This window comes from Malaclemys terrapin, chromosome 3, assembly GCF_027887155.1.
Source record: "Malaclemys terrapin pileata isolate rMalTer1 chromosome 3, rMalTer1.hap1, whole genome shotgun sequence".
Lineage (NCBI taxonomy): Eukaryota > Metazoa > Chordata > Testudines > Emydidae > Malaclemys > Malaclemys terrapin.
In genome coordinates this window covers 59,258,064-59,277,618 of record NC_071507.1, presented here as the reverse complement: position 1 = coordinate 59,277,618, position 19,555 = coordinate 59,258,064, and the positions used below count along the sequence as shown (strand labels likewise).

The window sequence follows — 19,555 nt, the reverse complement described above, 5'->3', positions numbered from 1 at the left end:
AGAAATGATGTTTTAAATTTAAGGGCCAGATTCTCAGACACTGGCGTCTCACTTCGCAAGTGAAATGCTGTAACCACTATCATCTGTGCATGCACAAAACAGATGTTCGGGTAAGATCAAGCTGAAAAATTTACCCCAACTCTCTTAATAGGTTCACTCAGAGTGCAGGGCACTGTTCTGCTGCTGGTTTTTTCACCTTCAGTGCACTGTAACACCTGTGAGGGGTTGGGTTTTTTAGGAGAATTCACAGATTTGATCAAGGGATTATATTTTCTGCCATTTCCCGTGTGTGTGGAGGGGGAGGGATTGAGAGAAATTCTATCCTGAAACTTATCACCAATTTTCACAAGTTTGATCCAGATGAAAAATTGCTTTCTTCATAGGAAAATCAGGATGAGAGTGAATGTCACCTGAGAAAACTGCCCTTCTTGGTTTTGTGGGAAAACAGTGCAAACGCTGAGGCCAAATGAATGTAATTTTTTTCACAAGTTCTTCCCATGGTGTAAATTTTATTTTTCTATTTGCTAGGGATGACATTTACCCCATAAGGCCTCTGTTCCACTAAAGTCCCACATAAACGCTGACAATACACTGAAGTGAAGCAATGGCATTGTATCTGTTCTCTGCCCATGGGTGAACTTCACCCTGTGTGTATAGTTTATAATAAATCTGTTTGTAAAACACTTTGGATCATTCTGGAAGAAAGACACTATGTATATTTCAGACATGATCACTACCATACTGATTAGAAATCACAAGCTGGGTCTACAGCACAGAAGCTGGAATAGATATAAAATCAACAGCAAGCATCCTGCTGCCTACAGTTGCCCAGTACAGGGGCATAATAAAGACAAAGAAATAACGTTGGCAAGGTTAAGATGAAAGGGAGGTGGGCGCCTGTCCATTCTCAGTCTTTTTTTTATGACTTGACTATGAAATGATACTTCAAGCAGGGGACTAATATTGAGCATCATTGAGATGGGAGGTCAAAATCTACACAGCCACTGGATGCCAGTAAATTTGACAAACATAGTAGCACTGTTCTGAAGAGCAGCAGAGGAAAGTGACAGGTTTCAGAGTAACAGCCGTGTTAGTCTGTATCCGCAAAAAGAACAGGAGTACTTGTGGCACCTTAGAGACTAACAAATTTATTAGAGCATAAGCTTTCGTGGACTACAGCCCACTTCTTCGGATGCATATAGAATGGAACATATATTGAGGAGATATATATACACACAGACAGAGAGCATAAACAGGTGGGAGTTGTCTTACCAACTCTGAGAGGCCAATTAATTAAGAGGAAAAAAAAAACTTTTGAAGTGATAATCAAGCTAGCCCAGTACAGACAGTTTGATAATAAGTGTGAGAATACTTACAAGGGGAGATAGAGTCAATGTTTGCAATGGCTCAGCCATTCCCAGTCCTTATTCAAACCGGAGTTGATTGTGTCTAGTTTGCATATCAATTCTAGCTCAGCAGTCTCTCTTTGGAGTCTGTTTATGGCTGACTTAGAACAACGCTTCCTTAGCTCTCGTCCCCTAACGCCCCTACTCTACTTGCGCTACATTGATGACATCTTCATCATCTGGACCCATGGAAAAGAAGCCCTTGAGGAATTTCACCAGGATTTCAATAATTTCCATCCCACCATCAACCTCAGCCTAGATCAATCCACACAAGCGGTCCATTTCCTGGACACTACTGTGCTAATAAGCGATGGTCACATCAATACCACCCTATACCGGAAACCTACTGACCGCTACACTTACCTACATGCCTCCAGCTTCCATCCAGGACACACCACACGATCCATTGTCTACAGCCAAGCTCTAAGATATAACCGCATTTGCTCCAATCCCTCGGATAGAGACAAGCACCTACAAGATCTCTATCAAGCATTCTTAAAACTACAATACCCACCTGCTGAAGTGAAAAAACAGATTGACAGAGCCAGATGAGTACCCAGAAGTCACCTCCTACAAGACAGGCCCAACAAAGAAAATAACAGAACACCACTAGCTGTCACCTTCAGCCCCCAACTAAAACCTCTCCAGCGCATCATCAGAGATCTACAACCTATCCTGAAAGATGATCCTTTACTCTCACAGATCTTGGGAGACAGACCTGTCCTCGCTTACAGACAACCCCCCAACCTAAAGCAAATACTCACCAGCAACCACACATCACTGAACAAAACCACTAACCCAGGAACCTATCCTTGTAACAAACCCCGATGCCAACTCTGTCCACATATCTATTCAAGTGACATCATCATAGGACCTAATCACATCAGCCATACCATCAGGGGCTCGTTCACCTGCACATCTACCAATGTGATATATGCCATCATGTGCCAGCAATGCCCCTCTGCCATGTACATTGGCCAAACCGGACAGTCTCTACGCAAAAGAATTAATGGACACAAATCTGACATCAGGAATCAAAATACTCAAAAACCAGTGGGAGAACACTTTAACCTGTCTGGTCATTCAGTGACAGACCTGCGGGTGGCTATATTACAACAGAAAAACTTCAAAAACAGACTCCAAAGAGAGACTGCTGAGCTAGAATTGATATGCAAACTAGACACAATCAACTCCGGTTTGAATAAGGACTGGGAATGGCTGAGCCATTACAAACATTGACTCTATCTCCCCTTGTAAGTATTCTCACACTTATTATCAAACTGTCTGTACTGGGCTAGCTTGATTATCACTTCAAAAGTTTTTTTTTTTTTTTCCTCTTAATTAATTGGCCTCTCAGAGTTGGTAAGACAACTCCCACCTGTTTATGCTCTCTGTTTGTGTGTATATATATCTCCTCAATATATGTTCCATTCTATATGCATCCGAAGAAGTGGGCTGTAGTCCACGAAAGCTTATGCTCTAATAAATTTGTTAGTCTCTAAGGTGCCACAAGTACTCCTGTTCTTTTTAGAGGAAAGTGAAAATCCAGCTAAGATAATAGCCATTAATGGCAATGAGCTACAAGGCACACAGGGATACTTTAGTCCAAGCGGCAAAGACAGAATGTCCATTTCAAACACAAAAGTTGGCCTCCCTCGGTCTTTTGGAACTGGTTACTTCTGTCAGCTGCTGAGACTAATGGACTATTGGGGGAGTCAAGCTGGGGCACATTCCAAGAGGCATGGACAGATACCAAAGCTCGCCATCTCAAACAGAGCCATTTGGTAAATAAATTACCTACCCGACCTACACTAAATTAGAAATGCAGAAGGCCCAGGACAACCTAATGTGTCAGAAATGCTCATGGTGTCTATATTGCATGAGCAGGGTTGCTATTGGCTACTGTGGAGCTAGCTCAAATATCCTTTATGATCAATAGGTTTCAAGGTGACGTAGGGTCCCGTCCAACCTCTGTGGAGATGGATGAGTCTTTCCACTGACAGGCCCATAAAAAGCAGAGTAGCATTTAGTTGAACTGCCTTGCTGCAGAATTGGAATCGTAGTAGCAACAGCTTTGGTATTGCTTGACTAGGGAAGTCTTTTAAGTTTTGCTCAGAGCAGGTGGTGTAATTCATTCTTCCCATTGCTAGTCCCTCAATAACGGTTGGAGACTCCAGGATAATTGTCATTGTTGCTGTTTTTTCCCCTGCACGTACATCTCCTCCCCCTGTTCCTGCTGCTTCCAATGGGGTCTCTGCAGCCCGCTTGATGTTTCATTGGCGGGCACAGCTGTGAGCGTGTGCTGCTGTCCCGTTTTCCATCTCCTTGTTGAAACAACTTTTTAAAATAAACTGTCTAAACCATTTGCTTTGGCAAAAAGAGGAATTCAGTAGAAAGTTTGGCAGGGGGAGGAGAGTTGGCAACAAGCTACAGACCTGTTATATCATGAGATGGGAGAGTGATAAGTTGTGGAAATTAATTTATTTTAATGAAAAATATATACCAGCCCATGTTATAATCCTCCCTCCACCCAAAACCCCACATTTTCCATTTTGCTTTGCCCATGTATCTTCCCCCAGAATGGCTTAAGTAATAAGCAAATTTCTATCCATGTTCCAGTGCCTGACATCACAGAACACCACAAAATAATATAATGATTTTCATATGTGGATTTCAAAGCACTTTACGAAAGAAGCTACCATAAACACCATTGTTCTCATGTCACAAAAGGAAGCTGAGTCAAAGAGGTTCAGGGTATGTCTACAATGGAATAAAAGACCCATGGCTGGCCCAGGTTAGCTGACTTGAACTCACAGGTCCCAGAGCCTAGGCTCCAGCCCAAGCTTGAACCTCTACACCCCTGAACAGCCCCTTAGCCCTAGTCTGCTGACCTGGGCCAGCAGTGGGTGTTTAAATGCTGTGTAGATGTACCCTAGGTGACTTGCCCAGGGTCACCAAAAGCACCAGTGGCAGAATCAGGAATAGAACTCGGGTGTTCTGATTCCCAGGGCAGTGGCTTGTCTTCTGGAGCATTCTGGCTCTTGTGGGTTCAGCCTGTTCTGAAATCTGATCAGTTATGATGTCTGGTCATGAGAGCTTGGGATGTAGTTCTAACCCCAAAGATGTCACTTACAGCAGCATAGCACCTTCCTACACCAGGGGGGTGGGAGGGAGGGACCGATTCAGAGAGAAAAGTACCACCTGCTGAATCACCAGTACTACTGCCTGCAGCATACTGTGTTTGTGGTAGAGGGCTCTCATTCGAGTAATGGACAGGGCTGATGCTACTTATGCTAGAAGCATTCACAAGATCTTAAGAGGAAGTGATACAAGCTCAATCAATTTATTTGTGTCCGTCCATTGAGAATGCAGCATTATGCCTACAGGAACCCCACAATTACCTGCCACAAATAGGGCCCAAACGATGAAGGCTTGATGGCACCTCAGGGAATAGTTCACCTATCCATGAGTGGAGGGGGAAGGAGTTCATGGCAAACCCATCTTCAGGTCTCTGTGCCCACTGTAGAGAAGACTAAATGAAGGAGCCACCTGTAGTCCAGAATAACCTCACGGAGTGTCTCTGAGATGTGGACTGGGGTTGACACACGGAGGCATGAAATGCAGCAGATCTGTCTCAGACGCTAGGGCGTGTGTAATTCACTATTTCAAATAAGATTAATGTGTCATTTCCCGTAAGGCCGACAGCTATTGTAAAGAATTGTGACAGCCCAGGAACACACAGCAGGCTCAGCCTGAGACCCACAGGCATTCAGAGTTAATGGGCAGCCAGCCGGGGATAAACTGGGCAATCAGAAATTTCCACTTCAACAAGGAGGCCCATTGAGTGGTAATCACCCAGCACGTGATCCTGACCATTTTACACTTCAAAGCTGCTATTAAGGCAAAGGCTGTGGCAATGCATCACATGCTGCTCATGCACTGTAGGGTGGGCACTGGGAAAGTAATGTGTTTACAGTGGTGTGTCCTGGGTGGAGATGGTAAGTTCTGAGAAGCACTTGTTGCAAAACTGATACAGTTGGTAGGTAGGTGAAGTCCTAAAATAGAGGGATGTGTTGGAATTTAAAGGGTATGAAGACAGCATGAGGTTTCCTTAACATCCCATCTTCAGAGATACTTGCATTTAGAGTACTCTACAGACATTAACTAATCCTTGCAACTCCCGTATGAAGTAGAAGATAGGGATCTACCATCCTCATGTAACACACAGGGAAACTGAAGTACAGACGAGACAGTGACTAGCACAGGGGTAGTCAATTATTTTTTGTCAAGGTCCAGATTTCTTGGTCAAGGTATAGTCAAGGTCCAAACTCCAGAGAAAATAATAATAAAAAATAAGTAAATAAGATTTTTGGGGTCCGTTCAAAAGCATCTAGCAGTCTGGATTTGGCCCGCAGTCCGTCTAATGACTGCCGCTGGACTAGCAGAAGGTCATATCAGTGGCAGAGTTGGGTCTAGAATCCATTCTTCTGGTTCATATTCCTCTGCTTCTACCACTTTTTCTGAGTGGGAGCCAGAGAGAAAACATTTAATTAAATCATAATTTTGTTTCATAGTTCATTTGTTACCTTTCGTATAATTGTAGCTTGGTATGTTTCTACCTTTCATATTTCATTGCTTTACAGTAAGCGGATGTGGCATCATGAGGTGTCAGTGCATCCAGGACAGTCCTTCCTCAACATTACTTCAAAATCTAGAACCAGTTATATTTATAAGACTCTCCAATAGTTATTTTTCTTTAACAAAGGTATTGTGCCTTTAAGGAGACAGTGGAACTCTGTGACTCCATTTAGTGGGAGGAGCAATGACCAGAGCATCCCTGCTAATGAAGCAAGAGTAGCTGGTGCAGGGGGCAGGGATAGCTCAGTGGTTTGAGCATTTGGCCTGCTAAACCCAGGGTTGTGAGTTCAATCCTTGAGGGGGCCACTTAAGGATCTGGGGCAAAAATCTGTCTGGGAATTGGCCCAGCACGGGGTTGGACTAGATGACCTCCTGAGGTCCCTTCCAACCTTGATATTCTATGAGTCTATGATAGCCATTGGGCAAATGGCAGCCAGGAGTGTAGAGTGTGTGCCTGCAGGTTCCCCCCTTTTAAGGGAATTAAAAATGGCACTTGGGAACTACGCATATGTTATATGTAGGCAGGATTCAAGAGGCCCAGGAAAGGGGGGACTAGGCAGTACTTACCTACTCTGTGGGATTGCCCCTCCACTGGTTTAAACCAGTTTAGTATTTGTGCACCATCTCACTCACCTTCCCAAAGTTCTATAATCCAGAGCAATGTTAAGATTCATTCCATTTCTGCACTGGTGCTCCCATCCCTACCTACAAGAACCCCTGAGACAAACACTGACCATGGCTAGATGTAATGACTGTCCATTGTGTGGTGTTGCCAGGGACTAAACCCAGGATCTCCAGTGCTAAAAGCACAAGCTTCTGCCACTTGAGCTAACAGAGCAACTCTTCCTGCTGGCAGCAGTAATAACCTCTTATCCTTTGTGATCTAGATACTAGTAAGAAACTGTACAGAGTTGAGGATTTGGATTCTGGCCCACCTTTGAGTAAATAAGAGTCATTCTGGCAAATTTTGTGGGAGTTCAAAGGGCAGGAAATTGCCTAGAACAAGAGAGTGACCATTTTTGTGCATGTTTTGTGTGGGGAAAGAATGTCGCTGGTCTTGATTTGTGCCTTACTTTTTAGTTCTCTGCAAACCATGGCAATGAGTTAAATGGGAAGGGAATCCCTGACTAGGTCTGTTCCCCGTGGTCGTAGAATGTTCTGGGCTCTTTGTTCTGTGCACGATGACAGTGTCTGTGCACTACGGAGTCTCCCTTCTTTCTTCACCTCTCCCCCTGGCCTCCCTTGACTCATTGGCCTCTAATGGTAAAAAGAGAGAACTAAGCAAAGGGATCTTCTTTTTCAGGTTCCAAAGGGGCTGTCTCCACAACCTCTGGCGTGTCTCCCTGGGGAAGGGCTGGAGTCCCCAGCAGTCAAAACATATAATGCTTACTCTTTACCATAATTTTCTAAATATATATGTCCAGAGATGGGGGTTAAACTCAACACCATTGCCAGCCTGCATTTGCACCCTACAGTCTCTGATTCTCGGCTACTGCTGCTATGCCTCTTGTCCTGCTCGCAACTTGTACTGCTTGCAGCAAATTTTGTTTAATGTCAGCTACTCTGAATTTCTCTGTTGTTTGGGGTTTTTTGCCAAAAAGCAACTGTTTACAAGAACTAGCTATCGCTGCAAACTGCTTTGCACGAGCCTGGCAGGAAGAGCAAAGGAGAGGGAGCATGGGGAGAATCGCAAAATTTCACAGGCAGTGCCAGAAAGAAACTGTTCCTTCATCTGTCAGTCCTAGTGCAGCCATCGGAGTTGCAGGGGCTTCTGAGGCAGGATCCCAGAGTTTCTCACTCATTTCCTGTTTGGGATACAAACTGCACAGCTCCTGGTCTCTCTCTCATTCTATAAAAACACCCAAGTGGGGAATGGGCAGCTGGATTATCACCCCATGGACCAGGACCGTTGTCATTTGTATTAATTGGATGTGCACCTGAAGCACTTTGCAGTGATCAAACGCAGTGAATCTATAGCCTGCAAGAGTCATGGTGTGGTTTGACGACGGTGTGTCTGTGGAGAGGGTATGAACATCTACACTGGGGGAGTGTGTAGATATGTATGTGTTGGCTGAGAGTGCCTATGGGTGCTAGTGTGTGCGTGGATCAGTGTTGGGAGCAAGAGTATCGTCAAGAGGGCGTATGGCTCTGTGTGAGTATCGGCGGCAGGGCATGTGGGTGCGTGCGAGTTTATGGCTGTGTCCGAGTGGATGCGTATGATGATGTCTGCGTGTACTACTAATGGCGTATCTGTGTCTGGGCTGCAGGGCTCATGACCCAGAGCCAGACTTTGCTGTGACTTCACCACAGCCGGATCAAGGCTGCCCTGTAACTGAAGTCCTGCCAGTTGGCAGCTTTCAAATGCTTCCTATAGCCTCAGCATTCGCCTTGTAAAATAAAGGCCACTTCTGATGTTTCCGCTCTCTTTTAAGTCCGCCTGGGAAAGCTGGCTGCTTTCCTTACCCTCCTCGCCTGCCCTGTCTGTTTGCAGCCTGGTTTCTGCCAGGCAATTCCCTTTGTTTGCTCAGCGGCCTCCACAGTGAGGGATTACACCGCAAAAGGCCAATGACGGAACACACTGTCATGATACGGCAAGAGTCCCTTAACCCAAGCCATGTTATCAATTGATCCAGAAGGGAGAGATGGGGGGAGGGGGCTCATTCGACCAGGCACAGTTTAGCACTCATTCCCTCATTGGTTACAGTGATGTTGCTGAGGTGTGGCTGCACAGCTGCTCTCTGAAATGACTCTGTGGCCCTCAGGCACTGGGCATTTTTTTTTTGACATTGGTGCTTAACTGGTGCCCTCCAAATCTGCCTGCAAATGCCAACTGGCTAGTTAGGGGAGCATCTTCTTTAGGGGAGAGATCAAATGGCCTTTCCTTAGCTAGCAGGGGATTGTGGAGGCGATTTCCCATTGGCCACAAAAGAACCTGAAGGGGCTTGAGTGTGGTGCAAAGCCGTCCCTAGGCTTTATCTCCTTGACCCCCCTTGAACAGCCCCTCTAATTGCCATGCTCGTGTTCTGTTCTTCTCCCTGTCTGACAGTACGCCAAGGCACTGAAGCATTTTGGAGAGAACGAGGGCAAGATGCAGCCAGATGAATTTTTTGGCATCTTCGACACCTTCCTGCAGTCGTTCACAGAGGCCAAGCAAGATCTGGAGAATATGAGGAAGAAGAAAGAGGAGGAGGAGCGCAGGGCACGCATGGAGGCCATGGTGAGAACCCGGGGGAGGAGGCGTCGGGGAGGGGATGCCTCTTTCCTTGTTCTCAAGAGAACAGGGGCCAAGTGAGACGATTCCCCTGCTCGTGTTCCATCCCTGCCACTGCTTCAGACACCACCTCTCACTGTCTCCTTTGCTCCCGCAAGCCTGGCTCTCCTCCACCTGTCCCTCATTTCTCATCTCCTCTCCCAGCTGCCTGTCCTCCCACTCCCTCTCCTGCCAAAGTGCTGTGTGCTTTCCCTCCCGCTGCAGGCCTTGTTATTGACACAGAGTTCTCAGTCATCAGGGGCAAACATCTGGTGGCTGCCTTGAAATCCCAGCGCCGACAAGAGGGGGCTTCCAGCCCCCAGGGGTCTGTTCTGCACTCTTCTCCCCAGAAAGGTTGTGCTGCCCTGTCAAACCAGGGCATGCTGTTCCAGCCTCCAAGCTGCCTTCTTGACATCTGGGTGCCCCCCCTCCCCACACCTGGAGGTTGCCATCTGGCCATTGGGCTGCCTCCCCTGCACACCTGGGGGATACCGTCCTCCTTAAGACTGATATTCCTGTTTTGAAGCACTTGGCACCAGATCCCACGCAGTCCTGCCAACTGGGCTGCTTCCGTTCAGACTTGATTATCATCTGTTCCGTGTCTGTCCCCGGACAGTGTGTTGTGACACATGAGCACACTGGCGCCTGCCTTGCAGATACCAGCAGCCTTTCCCCCGGCTGCCCTCAATGCCATGGTTACTCAGGCTGCCTTCGGCCCTGACAGGGCAGGGAGAACATGCATGCATCATTGATTCTCCTGCTGGAACTCCGATGTGTGGGTCCCGGGGGGGTAGGGGTGAACTAACCTCCCACGTTCCTGAGGCCTGAGAACAACTCAGCATTCCTCTACCTCCTTTTGTGCTGCCAGCACTTTAACTCCAGCAGCTACTGCAACCCAGGGCTTGTTTAGGAGGATTGCTGCTTTGAGCTTTTTATTATTATTTATTTATTTATTTATAAACCACTCTGTTTGGCTTGGTTCAGAGGTGGAGGGGGGATTAAGGAGAAATCCCAGGACTTCAGCATCGTCCTTGGAGTTGCTGTACGAGGGGCTTTAAAATGCCAGTACTTGGCATCGATTTATTAGCGCTTAGTATTTAAAAGTGAAGTGGTCCATTGTAAAAGTATGGGTATTGTAGGTCAGCAGCGCTGAGATGCCTCAACTGCCTGGGATCGCAGGAGGGCTGCAGGGGGCATGTGGGCAGAGCTATGTGTGGGGAGCCAAGGGCTAGGATGGCACGGGGTGCGGGAGAGGGAAGACTCCAGGTCAGGGGTGAGGGACACAGGCAAAGCTGTGTGTAGGGAGCCAAGGGCTGGGATAGCAGGGGGTGCTGCAGGCCAAGGGTGTGGGGCACTGACAAAGCTGTGTGTGGTCAGAATTGGAATAGCAGGGGATGTTGCACATTGCAATTTAGGTTTATTTCTGTGTAGGTTGGTGGAGGAGGGGTATGTTTCCCCGTGTCCCGTATTCAAACTTGATGGGATCCCTCTTTCCAGAAAATCTTTCCCTGTTGTAACCCACTCTCCTGAATGCCTCCCATCAGCCACCATGCTTCAGGGAAGAGGTAGTGAATAGGACCCCTTCACTGACCTAGAGAAGGGTTGTAGTTTATATATGGAGATGCACCTCCTGCATCCCAGGGGCTGACACAGAGAATGAGAGCATCGCGGTTGGGTCTGTGCATGTGGGACAGATCACCAGCCCTAACCCAAGGAGCCAGCCAGTGCTGGGGAGTTTAGATGGACGTTAGCGAGACAAACTCATATGGACAGACTCCTTGCTGGTGTCACTCCAGGGAAGCAGGGCATCACCCAGGGAAGAACTCGGCTAGTAAACTTATAAAAAAAAATCTACTGTTCTTTTTCATCACTGATGCTGTTAGTTGACTTTCTGCATCTCCTTCAGGTTGGACAGTTCAATTTGGCTGGTCTACTTCACTTTGTTTATAATTGGCTTCTCTTTCTTGATCTCTTTCTGTTGCCTTTGTGTTCCCATCACTGTAAGAGACTGACTCCATCCCAATGCATATGGTTTGATTGAATAACCACATTTCTATTCCTATTTGGGTTTATCAGCACACCCTGTGCTTAGTTTGGGGCCTAACCTACATCTCTCTACATTCTCTCCTCTTTTCAGCTGTTGGCTGGACTGTAACCTTCCACCCAGTCTGAATAAGGTGTAGCATGTAGCTGCCACTGCCCCAAGAGCAGACATGAACCAAATTGTAACTCTGAGTTTGGTCTCTGCTTCTCCCTTGCTCCAGGAGGGAAGTATCTGCAAATTACTTGCTTCCCCCTTTAATGCTGGGTTCAATGCAGGGCTGGTGCATTGGGGGGAAAGGAGGGGTAGATAAGACTCCACCCACTCTTACCCACTTGCACAGGAGAATAGAGGAGCAGCTCAGTATGGCTGCTATCCCCCACACAGGATCAGGCATAGGGTTTGAGGGGGTTTCTTATGCTTCCTTTCTCCCCCGTGTGCAGCAGGGCTCAGAACTGAGCCCCCCTCTGTAATCTAGCTTTCCACATCATGCCAATCACTGTGGTATCTTAGTGCCTGCTTGACAACGTCCCTTAATAATACAATGTTCTGTCCAGCCCCAGCCAAGCCTAAATCCATGTGTCTTTCTCAACAGCTGAAAGAGCAGAGGGAGAAAGAGAGGCGACAAAAGAAAGCAAAGGCCGGCAGCATCTCCGAGGAGAGTGGGGAGTTCGACGACCTGGTGTCAGCCCTCAGGTCAGGCGAGGTCTTCGACAAAGACTTATCCAAGCTCAAGCGCAACCGTAAGCGTTCAGGGAACCAAGGCTTGGAGACGAGTCGGGAGCGGGCAGTGACCAAACTAAATTATTAACAACACAAGGAAGGAGGGGATGTTAAAAGAAATAGAACCAACCCAAAGAAGATGATGACAAAGAACAAACCAAGAAAGATGAATGTGTGTGACAGCAATTGGCTGATGGTTGCCCCCAAAGGCTTACCCAGCCCGTAGCTAGAGACGTTACTTTTTCATGACCAACTTTCCTCCCCTCCCGCCGCTCCCCCATGCGTCTAATGTGGAATGGCTGTAAAAGTGCCTCTGTGGAGCCAGCAAACTTTGTGACTGGGCCATTCGGATCATTGGTTGATTTGCTTCTGGGAGTCTTGCCTCCAAGCTCAGCAAAGGCCTATTGATGATAACAGGAAGCACTTGGGCCTTGTGGACCACTCAGCAGCTGGGGGAAGATCGTTCGCTGTGTGCCAAAGTACAAACAAGTAGTGTTCTCCGTCTGTTGAGACTAAGCAAGACCATCACGTCTCAGGCTGGCTCTGAACACACCTGACGCTTTCTCGAGATCTGGAGCAGCCTTCGGGAGTTTGCCATGGAGTTCCTTTCCAGAACTGGATTTACAAAGAGTCATTGACTAGAACCTGAAAAATGCTTTTGATCTCATGTACTGTGTATTTTTATTTGTGCTTTTTGTGCCCTTTAGTAGCCAAAGCAAATGACGCTCAGAGGGGAAGGATGGGGTTTGGAAATGAGATGGAGTCCTGGCTCGAAATCCAATAATCAGAATTGATAAAACCATTTACAAAACTTTTTTGAATTCTTCTTCTTTTTTTTTTTTTTTTTTTTTTTTTTTTTTGTTAAAGCCATTTTCTGGAACCTGTTGAAGCTTCTAGGGACGTTCTAGAACCTGAAAAGTTGGGAGAGAGTGAAATACATGTTCTAGAATGGGTGCTCTGTGTTGGAGTCTAGAAAATGAACCCACAGCTGATCGGGGCCAGATCCAGATGCTCTTAGAGCCTACTGCCATTGCCCAAGGGTAGGAGGGTAATAGCCACCCAGTGCTGATAATTTCATACCGCTTTTGCATCATTTTGTTAGTGCAACCCAATGGAAATTGGGAACTGTATGGGATCATCACAAGGTCCTAAATAAAGACAGTCAAACGGGGTCACTGACAGTGGAAATGGGATATTTTTTTCCATTTGGTGCCAGCTACAACTTTATTGGAACTAGAACTTGCATCTAGGAAGTTGGCCTTCTCAGCAAACCCCTGCGGGAACCATAAAACATCATAATATGTGAAGATGTCCAAGGACAGCCATGTTACCCAGGGTCTTTGCCACTTGGAAGGTGTTGCTTGCAATGAAGGTGCCATAAACAAGACAGGAATTAATCAGGAGGACACAGATCTGAATGGGTCGAGGGCTTTGAAAATTTGTGTTAATAGGAATTTTTTTATTAAAAAATAAAAATGTAAAGCACACAGCCAAAAACAAACAAGCCAACAAGAAAGACACTGACTATTTTGTTGCTATTTCTGTTCACCTTCATGACTCTAGCAATGAGACTAGCTTATGCAGGTTGTCATGGTTTCTTTTGTCTTGTCTTCCTTAAGTGAGCTTTTTGGTTATCTTCCCACGGAGAGAAAAAGGAGGAGAAAGAAAGGAGTGTTCTGGATGTGATACTGGATGAGAAAAAGAGACCCATCCTCTGCAAAATATGCATTAAAAAAACAAACAGCAGGAAATCTCGCAGAATCTGGAGGAAGTCAGAAACAGCTCAGTTTGTCACTTTAATTACTTGGCTTTATTTTTCTCCAAATGTCACTTAATCTCAGGCTCAGCATTGAGTCTGCAGGACAAAACTCCGTGCCCCAGGCACACTGCCTGATCAGTATTATATTCAGACAACATCGGGGAAACACACTGTGGAGGTTCTCTGAACTCTTGGAAGGTTAAATAATTATGTAAACTATGGAGATAAGAAAAAAGTTTAAAACTGTAATGTTGTTTACTGTATTTTGAGTCTCCTACCCTAGAATTTCCCTATTGACGACATTCCAGACCACTGCACCTCTGCAGAATACTCATGGTGAAGAGCTGGTATCTTACAAGAGCTGCATGCATTCTCCTTCAGTATTATTCCCTTCCCCCTCGGGGATTAGTAGCTAACAGAAATGTCCATTGTGGCAGACACAGGCACCTTTTATGAGAGAGATTTTGTATTTTCAAACCGGGTTTTGAAAGCTTAAGAAAAAAAACTCACATTTTTAAGCAATTTTTTAAAAACTCCAAAATAGATTTTTAAAAAAATGTCTTTTGTAAATTATATTCACAAGCTCCTTGCTCCTCCGTACTAGATCAGTGCTCTATTCCAACACTATTTTTTTAAAGCATGCCATATAACCCACCCTGTGAGAGCCATATGAGATTGTAATACATGCCAAATTGGTATACATTGAGTTTAGGTTTTGGCAGTCTCCAAATTCCAAGTCTGAGATTTTTAAGCCCTGGTGTAAGCAGGTGTGACTCCATGGTTTCACTGGCCCCCAGTCTAAAACTAATCCATTTTATAAGGAAAATTCAACAGGGGTTGAGATGTCAAAGAAAACTCTGCTCAGGGGAAGAGCCTTGAATTTATGAGCTAGCATCTCCCCATCCTGTGCTTATCACCAGCAGGTTTGCGTTAGGCTTTCTGACACTCTAGTCACCTTGCAATGCCATGAATGTAGCAAAGGCAGAGAGATGGAGGTTATGTTACAAAGAAGCCCACTGTCCATTCATCAGAATTGCACAGTCCAGCCCAAGATTTGCAGAGATCTCTGTGCAAGAGAGTCAAAGGGAACTGGTGAAATCTTCCAACTCCAAGACTGGTGCACAAAGCACATAGGGTAGGGTCATACCAGGCAGCTGTGGGCCGTACTGTGGATTTAGATTATTGTGACTGAAAAGCCTATAGGAGTCCATACACCTTCTAGATCTACTCCAGCTCCATTTTCTCATCATCAGGTGTTTGAGTCTCTGATGCTTTTTTGCTTGAGTCTCTGATGCTGGATCAAGGCTGCATTCTCCATCATAAGGAGCCTTCAGCGCGTTCCCCTTCTCTGATCACCTGCCCATAGCAAAATGTTCTTGGGAGGAGGAGGCCCCTGGTCAGGGCTTGGAGACACTTGCGTTGAGTCATGAAGGTTGGCAGCGTTTCCTACCACTGACAGGTGGCAACAGGGAGAAAGACCTGATAACATGTTTTCCTGGTATGCGAAGTAGCTGGTCACATGGGAAGGGAGGAGCAGCTGGCCCTGCCCTGGAACCCACCTTCATGCTGGGACCGCATTCCATCTTGATTTTAGACCTAGGGTTGCTGTGACCAGTGCAACTCCCTTGTGCCATTTAAACACAGCTCTCTGGAGAGCCGCTAACTGGCTGAGGAAGGAAAATGGAGGTTGTGCTGCCCTGCCTAGTCTTTGTTCTCAAGTGAATGAGTTTGTATTAGCAGAGCCCCACAATGCACAGGATACGGGCTGTAATCGCTGACGCAGTGACTGACATGCTGTGAGACCATAAGAACCCGTAGGAGCTCCATTCTGGGTTTTTGGTTGGTGGTTGTTTTTTTCCCTTGGCTGAGTCTAGGAGCCAGCGTTCCCCAAGATTTGAAATAAAATGTCCATTTCCCCTGAACAAGAGCATACGAGTGTTGGAATTGAAGGGGGAGAAAAAGAACAGTTAAATGAAGGGGATGAGTCTGCAGTACTCTCCCAATTTCCCATCTTCCCTAGTCCCTGGGATCTGCTCCCCAATCCGAGACTTGCCCTGCAATGTCATAGGGGCTCTGCTGCTTTTCCACCACCCCCTGTGCTCCTCTGCATCTTGGCTCAACCCAGCCCTGCAGCATCCCAGGAGCTGTCCCATCTCCACCTGCTCTGGTCCTAGCTCAGTCCTACCAGTCTACACTAGCACTCCTATCATTGCAAGCACCAGTGGAGCTGCACCAAGCTACAGCTGTGGAAGAATTTCCCTGAGACAGAGTAGGTGCAGCCTCAGTTTTTCCCTTGTGGGAACCTAATAGCATGTTTACCTTAAGGGGATCAGCTGCAATCTCAGAGTCCTGCACATCTGTGGACCTACCCTTGATCTCACAGCTCCCGGACTTGCTGCTAGAACCAAAATCTTCTCGGCCATTGCCTTGGTAACCCCCAAGTGCCTCACTGCTGCCCAGGCCTTGCTCCACCCCACTCTGATACCTCCATGATCCTTCTGGGTAGGAACGTTTGTAGCGTGCAGCTAGCCCTTTTGGCTCATTGTGCATGGAAGGAAAACGGGGAACAGCACCGGCGTGGCTACGGACCTTCCTGTCTCCTACCATTCCATTCAGCCTCCTACAAGAGCTGCTCACACACAGCCCCGGGGTAGCATGTTGGCAGGCGGAAAGCAGCAGCCCACAGGAGGGCAGCTTTAAGTACCGCCTCTTTCTTAGCTTAACCCAGGCACCTCGTGAAGCCTTCCCAGCAGCTCTTTCAGAGTACTTAAACCCTACGCCAGCAAGAAGGATTCAGCCACTTTCCCAAAGACCTTCCTGCCAGCCCTAGAGGGATGCTGATAATGGGCCCACTATGCACCAGCAAATCCCAGGGAAGGAAAGGCAATGGGAAACAGATCAGGAAGGCCAGAGCACATGCAAGGTGAAGAGGATGAGCTCGCAGGAGAACCTATCTGGGGTAACTGCCAGTAGAGCTGGGATTTGGTTAATTCCAGAGTCACACTGGTGCAAACCTTGGCAGAGGTCTCAGGCAGTGAGAGGTCCCCCCACCAGGGAACCAGGTTACAGTAGCTTCAACTTCTTCTGCAATGGGGCAGCTGTAAGGGGCCAGCCCAGCCCCAAAAGTGGATAGGCTGAACAGACAGAGGTGTGTGCCAATTGAGCACCCTCCTGAGCTCTTCCCACTTTGCACAGCTCCTCTGGATCCGTGGCAGAGTTTTTAGCCCAACTGAGGGTAACGTTGCCTGTCCCCCCTTGAGCCAAGTCCCTCCCCTGGAGTCTCTCTGCTACAGAAGAGTGTATTTTCTATCTCCTTAAATCTGGCCCCCAGGGTCCAAGTCCACCCTTAATTACCCCTGTGCAAGCCCATTGTTGTTAGAGGGTTGCCCCAGGTGACCACAGAAAAGTTATTAGCACAAGTGCTTAGTCAAGTCCCTCCCTGGCTGTCTCTGGTCTGGGTCACACTGCGGAATCAGTCACATTTCCAGAGACCAGGACAAATAACATCAAAGCAGCTCCACAACATGGGAGCAGAAAGGCCAGTTCACGTTCTGCAGCTGACTGAAGATCCAGGCACCAAATCCACTCACCCCCACCCCCCGCCCCAGTGGCAGCAGCAGGACTAGTGCTTAGTGGCTAGAGACTTCCCAAGGGGAAGATGGCTTGGGGGTTCTTCAGAAGCATTTCTGTAATGTGCTTGGGGTGTCCGAGGAAGCGAGAAAGGTTGTGAGGGGCCTTGTGGGAAAGAGATGGGGTGGGCATTTCTGTGACGGTCAGCCTCTTTTGGAGGAATGTTTCCTCTCTTCAGACGCGCTTGCACTCTGAGCTGGGTGTGGAGGGGGAGGCGTGTGTCCGAAGTGTCTTTGAGGGGAATGGAGACGGGTTGTACAGTTCATGATGTACATGATGTATGCAGTTTTGTTTCTGGGTAATTTTTTTTTTATTTTGGTTAAATGTTTTTTAAAAGAATTAAGGTTTTTAGGAAGCTCTAGGGGGAAGCTGTAAATCTGACACCTCTATTTATTTTGCCTTATTTTAGTTTGCTATGTTTGCATGTATGCACCGCACTACAGCAAAGACTATTGAGACTGTGCCAGGGCATTACACCAGCTAGCCGGTCTGCTGGGCAATTCTGGGCTGGGCTGCATGTCATCCGTTGGGTGGGGGAAGGAAGGAGAAAGGGAGCATTCCCTGGGGTTTTGTATCTCCATTGGCCCATGCCTCCCTGAAAGCAATGAGCTGGCCCCAGTGATGTCAAACCCAGAAGAGCTTTTTCTTTTAGACCGATTACAGATCTGTTACTTTCTTGCACATTGTGATTTTATTTTATCCCAATCCCGATCAGTGGGCTAAAAGGTATTAGCACTCTCCTCAAACTCCGCCCACAATCCCCAGTTCTGCCCATCATCCCAGTGGAGCAGGATGTTTCTACAAAAGTGCTTAACACAGAACAATGTTGTCCTTTAAATTGTCATCATTAGGCTTCAGAGTTACCAAGTTGCTGGGACAAACTGAGACAGTCCTCACCACTCCGAGCTATCATTCCTTTCTGGCTGCAGTCTCTTGGAGACAGCATATTTTTTTTTACAATTTGGGAAGATTTTCTTTACAACTGTAAGGGTTAGATTTTTTGTTTGTTTTTTAATGTAAGTTTAAATCCTGCACATACATCTCCCATGGATTGGCTTCACTCAACTACTGATCCCAATGGGCAGCTTGATTAATGCTACTTAATCCTTATGGGAATTATGGCAAAAACAAAGCTGTCCAAATTTTGCTTTACATAGCACCTGTGAACTCATAGGGCTGCGTGTGTTTGCCAGCGCAGAACGGGGGCTATGGTTCTCTAATGGTGGTGTCTTTAAGATACTTCAGAGAGTCATAAAGCCCTTCACCATGTTGTTCTCATTCTTGGAGGAACACTCTATAGATCTTTAAGACAGATTCTTCTGTTAGCAGTATAAATCCAGATCAGCTCCAGTGTGGTCAGGTCAGTCTGCCCTGGATTTACACCAGTATAACTGGGAGCAGCATCTGACTCCATTGGTTTGCTTTTGTGTTGCCTACAGCATGTTCCACAAATTCCATATATTATATTGTTAGGCGGGCTTATCACCAGCAGCAAGCCCTCTGTGCCCAGCTATCATCCACCCTTCTAACCGCCATCTGGAAAGGCTTCCTAAAAAAATGTCAGTGCTGAAAAGAAATATCAGATGTTTCAGATCAGTGCTTGCTCCTGCTAGGACCTCATCTCAGCCAGCCTTCTCACTTCCTTGCATTAGGTTTAGCTTGAAACTTGCTGGCCACTTTTGGATTCCCCCACATGCAAAATTAGAAGGCACAGTGCTGCCCGCAGGAGCTGGGGAGAGGTCCGGTGCTGCTGTAATGCCTTAGTGTATCCTCATTTCTTGGTCAGTTTAAGACTATAAATGAATTAAATGTAAAAAACCTGTAGTGTCCTCTTTATCTGCACCTTTTTATAAGAATATACTGTAATACTTAAAAAAAAAATTAAAGATATATTGCCCCCACTTTGTTGCAGTGAATTATTTTATGGTTGAATTTTCCATGTGCTTTATTGGATGTCAGCTGGGCACATTTGATAGGTGTGTGGGGGGTGGGGAGGATGTTCTAAGGAAGAATCCCAGTTTTGGGCGCTTCCATGTAAGGCTCTATCTTTCTATGACCTTTCTTTGGGCAAGAAGACATGACTGAGAACACTCTCTTTGGAGCCCAAC

At 46.7% G+C, this 19,555-nt stretch overlaps 1 protein-coding gene across 6 annotated transcripts in view; it reads left to right on the top strand.

The window, feature by feature from the left end:
* Positions 1-19,348, top strand: part of DAAM2 (dishevelled associated activator of morphogenesis 2) — a 243,644-nt gene extending 224,296 nt beyond the window's left edge. For all 6 annotated transcript variants that reach the window (XM_054022484.1, XM_054022485.1, XM_054022487.1 and 3 more), the window contains 2 exons: positions 9,091-9,261; positions 11,931-19,348. In XM_054022484.1, the coding sequence (XP_053878459.1) occupies positions 9,091-9,261; positions 11,931-12,146 (387 nt within the window). In that variant the 3' untranslated portion in view covers positions 12,147-19,348. The remainder of the gene's footprint in view (positions 1-9,090; positions 9,262-11,930) is intronic.
* The last annotated feature ends 207 nt before the right edge of the window (positions 19,349-19,555 follow it).